This window comes from Clupea harengus, chromosome 5 (assembly GCF_900700415.2).
Source record: "Clupea harengus chromosome 5, Ch_v2.0.2, whole genome shotgun sequence".
Taxonomy (NCBI): Eukaryota; Metazoa; Chordata; class Actinopteri; order Clupeiformes; family Clupeidae; genus Clupea; species Clupea harengus.
Genome location: NC_045156.1, coordinates 13,557,389 through 13,564,804, shown reverse-complemented (window position 1 = coordinate 13,564,804; position 7,416 = coordinate 13,557,389). Strand labels below are relative to the sequence as shown.

General features: G+C 45.3%; 1 protein-coding gene across 1 annotated transcript in view; it reads right to left on the bottom strand.

The window, feature by feature from the left end:
• Nucleotides 1–38: 38 nt before the first annotated feature.
• Nucleotides 39–7,416, bottom strand: part of nav1b (neuron navigator 1b) — a 62,855-nt gene continuing 55,477 nt past the window's right edge. Inside the window, exons 26-29 of the mRNA XM_042707823.1 lie at nucleotides 6,269–6,465; nucleotides 5,470–5,588; nucleotides 5,146–5,343; nucleotides 39–4,427 (exon numbers count right to left, since the gene is read on the bottom strand). Of these exons, the coding sequence (XP_042563757.1) occupies nucleotides 4,341–4,427; nucleotides 5,146–5,343; nucleotides 5,470–5,588; nucleotides 6,269–6,465 (601 nt within the window). The 3' untranslated portion in view covers nucleotides 39–4,340. The remainder of the gene's footprint in view (nucleotides 4,428–5,145; nucleotides 5,344–5,469; nucleotides 5,589–6,268; nucleotides 6,466–7,416) is intronic.

Sequence of the window (7,416 nt, the reverse complement as noted above, 5' to 3'; positions counted from 1 at the left end):
AGAATCACTGCAAAACACTAAAATGAAGAAAAACTCTCTCAAAGAATGACATGGTTTTATTAAGACAAATGGATAATGTTAGACAGGTGTACAGGCATGCCTACATGTTCTCTTCTGTCAAAGAACTGAAGAAAACGTTTTTTTTCTACCTTTCCACACATAGTTTTTGTTGATGTCATGTTTATGATTGTTGTCGCAAATGCAGAACTATTTACAATGTTTACAATTATGATGTCCTGTACAAAATCGAAATGGAATTTTAAAAAGGATTTCACATGAGGAGAGGAATACCTGTAAAAGCAAAAATATGAATTTCATCAAATGCATTCCTTTGAAAATCCCTCCCTACTAATGCTACCCATAAGTCTTAGTTCCACACCAAGGTGACATGCATTCACAACATGTAGCGATGTAACGCACACCTTTCATTGCACACTGTAAGTCACATCAGATATACCATCACTGAACCTTTATTTATTTATTTATTTATTTACTTCATTTATTTACTTCATATTGACTCAGTAACAAGCTTTACATGATGTAGGTGACTATCCAGCAACCCGTAGTGGTATGTATTGAGGAGAACATAAACAATTCTCAGGGTTTAAGAAGTATATTCTTTCAATACACTGTTACTTGTCAAATTTCGGTAAATCATTCAAAACATCTCTTTCTTTAACGGCAGTGAAAAGAAGGGGAGAGGATATAGAAAAAGCCTCTTTCTTGCTGAGAACCAGTCAGCTGAATCTACAGCTCACTCTTAACATCTTCCAGTGGAGGTCACTCCCCATTCACCCCTGCGGAGTGAGACCTGAGGGTTTAACCCAAACAGCCTCCCTCAGCTGACACTGGATCACACCATAGCTTACTAGCGAGTTTGGGGCGCTGGGCTAGTCCTGCTGTTGTCATGGTTACTTTCAAATAGGCCTCAGAAGCCCCACTGACGGGAAGCGAGCCTCCACCATGGCAAATACATTTTTTGTTTTTTACATTTAGTCATTTGGCAGAAACATCTATCCCACGCGCCGTCCAAATTAATACAAAAGAAAAAAAAAGTAAAAAGTAAAAAACAAAAGACAACCAAAAGAGAGCAAACATCACCCCCACGCCTCACAAACCACAGTAATTGAGTTTGATCTGCGGGGGTCGGGGGGGGATACATGTGTTTTCCTACGCCAGTAGAAGTTGCTGTATAGTCCTCTAAGGTGAAAATGTCCCAGCACAATACAGCACATCCATTACAGAGAACAAGCACGACACCCAGAGAGAGAGAGAGAGAGAGAGAGAGAGAGAGAGAGAGAGAGAGAGAGAAATGAGGACGGGACAGGATGGATTTTGGTACCAACACTCTGTACACAAGAATAAGGGGGAGGGGGGTGGGGGTGGCAGGAAGTAGAGGCTGAGGAAGGTCAGCATCTTCATCATCACGAGGTCTGAGCCCACACGCCCACACGCCTGTAATCTCATCTGTTCACCTTAAGAATACTGAAACATCACTACACATTTATGTGCATCTGTGCTAACCGTAGCAAAAGCCATCGACCTCTGAAGCAGTCGTTCTCAAAGTAATCGGATAAGGATCTTAGTTGTTAGCTGAGGAAACAACCAAAAGTATAAAAGGTTCACTCTGTAAAAATGACTTTTCATAATCTTTTGTAACTTATTGAACTAGCTTGTATGATGTGATGTGTTAGTTTTTCAACTTTTAACAAACATGGCATCCTTTATTCTGCTGTTATAAATGAAGCAAGCAATCTGACATTCAATCACAGACAGGTTAAACAGTGGTAGTCATGTAGAGGTACAAAACCTATAATAGTTTATAAAAGGAAGGACTATTTTAAACAATAAGTTTTTTAAATCATTTCCTTGGTTGTGGTCTGCCTAGCTATGAGTTCAACTTAACATGCACTTTAACCAAGTACTGTTTTCTCATATGACCTTTGACCTTTGACCCACGCAGTCTGTGTGTAAACCCCACTGTTATCTATCGCATGCAATGCAACTGCGTATTATAGGGGAACTCAATCAGGTATCATTACATATCAATGGCATCTAGTAGCTTTAGAACCTGATTCAGTTTCCTGCTTACATTGTGTGGTCACTGCACTGTACAAAGACAAGAAACACCAGTGTCTACAACTGAAGCTCCAGCCGCGTCCCACTGCCATAAGCCCAGTGGAGTCGAGAAAAGACAAACAAATGTGTCTTTGTGTTGAACTGAGATATGTCTGGTGTCACTGCACTTCAAAACTCATATCTCTGAAGGGTGTGGTGGGCTCATGAGGTGACGATATTAAGAATGGATGATTTGATGTGACACGTGTCCTTGGGTTATGCATCGTTACGTTCACGAAGGCTGGATGGCTTTCATCGGTAGAATCGTCTCAGACGAGCATCTCATAGCACCAGTCACCTACAGTGGTCTACCGCCAACCTCTATAGCAAGTGTTTTATGCGTCTCTAAATCTACTTATGCATACCTACACTCAGTTGTATTACAGTCAGTATGCAGGAACGTGGTCTGAGTATTTGGTTTGTCATTAGAAGAAAATTGCACCGTTTAACTGGAGTGGTTTGACTGCTACGAATGCGAGAGTGTGTATAAATAAAAGCCTGAGTTATCCTACTTGTCTGACGAGATCACTGAACCTTAAGCTGTACCTCCACTATGTGACTACAGTGACGTAAAACACATGGCTACTGGCTTATCTCTGTGCCTCTATATACTGCACTAAGCTCTTTTATTAACATTCAAAGAGAATTATTTTCGAGTTAAACTCATTTAAAAGAAAAACAGGGTAATATTCTTAGTTACAGAGTTTTTTTTAACTTCTCTATAGTTGGCTCCCATACCTTTTCAATGCCTTGCTGATTTTACCAGTACTGACTGGACAATTACAAGTGTCTTTGTTGAATAAGAGCTTGGAATTCAGCAAGAAATGAGAACATAGTCAGCTTTACTGCCCCCTGCAGGACATACGTGAGCCTACAGGTCACGCCTGGGGACTGTCCTTCCTTTGACATTCACTCTTCACTGCACTGTGCAAATTTAAAACACACTGTCCTCTCGGGGGGACAGCCGCTCTCTGCTCCACACACGCGCACACACACTTTTCCTTCTGCAGACATCTGCACCAATGCCTTCTTCCTGTCCCACTCCCTCAGAACTACACTAGACGATTAGTGGATGTCTTAAGGCATTTTGATAGTTTGAGCACCAGATCAAACATGGTGACCTGATTGAGTAGGATCTGAATAATCAGAAATCTGCATATATGTTGAAGACTTGGCCTGGGGGCGGACATTTGTTTAACAAGAACCGGACTGTCAGCCAAAAGAAAAAAATACAAACAGTTACATGTTTCATCTAATAGAAGCAGTGAACAGAACTCGCAGGAAACGGGTTTGTTGGTGTGGAGCGCTCTGGCTTTGAGATTGACTAAAGGATCACAGGCGTCGCTGTGCTGGGTTTTTGCTATTGGTTTGAACTGTTTGCTCCGTCCCCTCTTGAGCAGGGAGGGCCTCTGGTGTGTGTAGTGACGATGAGGCAAGTAGCACCGGTTTCCTTGAGTTGATGAGGGCAGCACTAGAACAGGAATGACAGTTTCTCACTGACCAGGTGTGTTACACTACAGCGCAACCGAAATAACATGCCCAGGGATGATGGCGGCGGACAGCGAGAATAGGTAGTACAGTATCATATCTATAGCTTCGTTTAATGTAAACATATACTGATGCTCGGCATGGTTGAAAACAAGGGAAAGCAAGAGAGGTGGGAGTGATCTGTTAGAGAGTAAATAAGCAAATGGGATTCATATGTCTTGATAGCACAGTACAATACTAGAGTATTGAAAGACACAGGATGACGACTTTAAAAGAGTTCATTTTACAGGCCCGTATAGTTCAGATGGCAGGCGATCCGTGCCAGACGAGGCCCGGGTCCGTGCCGGATCAGAGCCAGAGCCCGGTGCTGCCCGGGACCGTGAGAGGTGAGCCGCTGACTGAGCCGATTCCAGGTCTGTGTATTAAAGGTGCAGTCCGCGATCGTAAACCCATAAACTTTTTGTCAAATTCAGCAAATTGCTGCTCACGGTCCTCTGTCTGTCAATGGTAAACAAACACTGTGGCACGGCCAGAGCCATACACAATCCCAGCCAGTCAACATGGTGCTTCAGGAGCATGGAAGGGAGGGGTGTAATTTGATTGGCTGTGGAGCACAAATATTAACAACCTTTTGCAAAACTGAATCGCGGACTGCATCTTTAAGCGACCCGAGTCTGGATCACATCCTGCCCACGCCTGGCCCAGACCTGCCCACTCAGTTCACTGTGAGGAGCTCAGAGAATTGGGAGCTTGTGGTCCAGCTCCTTCTCAGGAGACTCGATGTAGTTGGCTGCCTCTTGAAGCTTGAGCAGCATGGCCATCTGTGAGAGAGGAGGGAGAGGAGAGGAGTGAGACGAGAGGAGAGGAGAGGAGAGGAGTGGAGTGAGAGGGGAGAGAAGAGGAGAGGAGTGGAGAGGAGAGGAGTGAGAGGGGAGGAGTGGAGTTAGAGGGGAGGAGTGAGAAGAGAGGACATTAGTGACAGATTCTGCAATGATAAAACTTAAAGGAGACACAACCTCAAACACTCACAACACTAGTACTTGTATATTAGTAACTACTACTAGAACTAGTGTAACTACTAGTAGAGTGAATATAGTACAAACACTCAAACACCTACTAGTGGGGGTGATGTGTGTGTGTGAGGGCTGACGATAGCTGGGGTGTGATGTGTGTGTGAGAGGGCTGACGATAGCTTGGGTGTGTGTGTGTGAGGACTGGGCTGTGATGTGTGTGACAGGGCTGACGATAGCTGGGGTGTGATGTGTGTGAGAGGACTCACGATATCTGGGGTGTGATGTGTGTGTGTGAGGGCTGACGATAGCTGGGGTGTGATGTGTGTGTGAGAGGGCTGATGATAGCTGGGGTGTGTGTGAGGACTGGGCTGTGATGTGTGTGTGACAGGGCTGACGATAGCTGGGGTGTGATGTGTGTGTGAGGGCTGGGGTGTGATGTGTGTGTGTGACAGGGCTGACGATAGCTGGGGTGTGATGTGTGTGTGTGACAGGGCTGACGATAGCTGGGGTGTGGCTGGTGACTCACCAGCGGGTCGGACTCTGTGCCGCTGGGCGGAGTCTCCTTGTGCGGGCGCTCTTCTATTGGTTGCCCAGGGCTACCGGGGCCCAAGGTGGGGGCCGGCAGGTGGACGAGTTTGGCCTGGTCCTGCTGAGCTGACGGCCAGGGCAGCGTCCCCCTCACCCACTCCACGGGGTCCTCCCATGCGGCCTTCTGTCCGTGGACCTAAAACACACACAGGCACACACACACACACACACACACACACACACACAGAGTTATTCACAATGTCATGACAGATAATGTTTAGTAGCATCACAGGTGTGCAGTAAAGGTTTTGGAGAGAGTTACCTTGATGCCATCTTTGGATCCCTCCTGAAGGTAGGGGATGATGGAGTGGTTCCACAGGTCAATGAACCAGGTGCGGAACTCGTCAACGGTGACGGGACAGGACAAGAAGAAGCAAGGCCCTGTACACACACACACACACACACACGCGCACACACACACACACGCACACAGGAAGTATGAACACTTCAACATACAGTATGTAGTCCTCACACAGAGTATCATATCACTGCAGACTTGGGCAAAGAAATGCCCAGGAGTTAACTTAAGGAAAAATGAAAAACATGCCGGAAGTCTGTGGGAAGTGGATGGGAAGTGAGAGCAACACAAGCCCTTGCACGGAACATGACACTGGTATGATCACATGATCACCAGCTCTGTCTGAGGGGGGGCGTAGGAAGCTAAGAGGGTGGATCTTAATTTACACGAACACTGAACCCTCTTGGGCTTTTTCATCATATCTCTCTCTCTCTCTTCCTCTCTCTCCCTCTCTCTCCCTCACTCTCTCTCTCTGTACATGTGTGTTCTCCGTCAATTACACAATCATGTATATTCTAGGGTCTTAATTTGAGTAACCTGAAAGACACCCTCCCTCTTCCCACCCCCCCATCACACCAAGCACACCCACTCGACCCTCCACTGGCTAAACCCACATCTCTGAACACTAACTAAACACACACTACTGAACACTCACTAAACACACACTACTGAACACTGAACACTAACTAAACACACACTACTAAACACTGAACACTCAAAAAAAAAAAAAAAACTTGCGGCGGTGGTGGCGACGGCGGCCTACCGATGAGGAAGTCGGAGGTGCTGTGTTTCTCCAGGAAGGCGTGGAGGTGGTACCAGAGCTTGGGCACCCAGTCCAGCACCCGCAGGAGGTCCTCGTTGGCCAGGCTCCGCGGCTCCTCTGCCTCCACCAGCTTCCTGTGCAGGTAGCGCACCAGGAAGCCGTTAGCCGGCTCCACGTTGTTGGAGAAGGTCACCATCCTGGGAGGAAAGCAGTGAGACGTCAGACCACCAATGTATCTGTATTTAGCGATAGTGAGGAAGTATAGCTATAACTACACTATAACTTCTGTAGTGAGAAACTGTAAGTTACTTTTCTATTTCCATTAAAATATCTAAATGGAAATGTAATTGTAAACAACTGTGTATGGTTAGAAAAACTGCAAGCTAATTTGAGTTAGCTTCTTTAAAGTATTAGGTAGCTATGATGAGTGATGTCGTAAAAGTAATGGCTCTACGGATACAAAGAAGCAGCTTTGACTTTAAGGGCCTGGCCTACTGGCTGCGACAGCCTACCTAGGTATTCTGCGTGTGTATTAAGCTATAGCCCTACCGAGTACAGCGTTGTATATTGTGAGACTAGGTATTCTGCGTGTGCATTAGGCATTGGCCCAACCGAATACGGCATTGTATATTGTGAGAGTAACATGGTCACTGCAGGGATCGCACAAGAATATGGGATATGGAATATCAATGCCCCCCGCCCGCCATGTTGAGAGAAAGCGTGGAAACACTGAACACTAATTAAACAAACACGACTGAACACTGAACACTCACTAAACAAACACTACTGAACACTGAACACTCACTAAATGAACACTCACTAAACAAACACTACTGAACACTGAACACTCACTAAATGAACACTACTGAACACTGAACACTCACTAAATGAACACTCACTAAACAAACACTACTGAACACTGAACACTCACTAAACAAACACTACTGAACACTGAACACTACTAAATGAACACTACTAAATGAACACTACTAAACAAACACTACTAAACACTACTGAACACTGAAAACTCACTAATTAAACAAACACTACTGAACACTACTGAACAAACACTACTAAACAAACACTACTAAACAAACACTATTAAACACTGCACTGGTGACATGCACTTGAGCCCACTAATGCTCTAT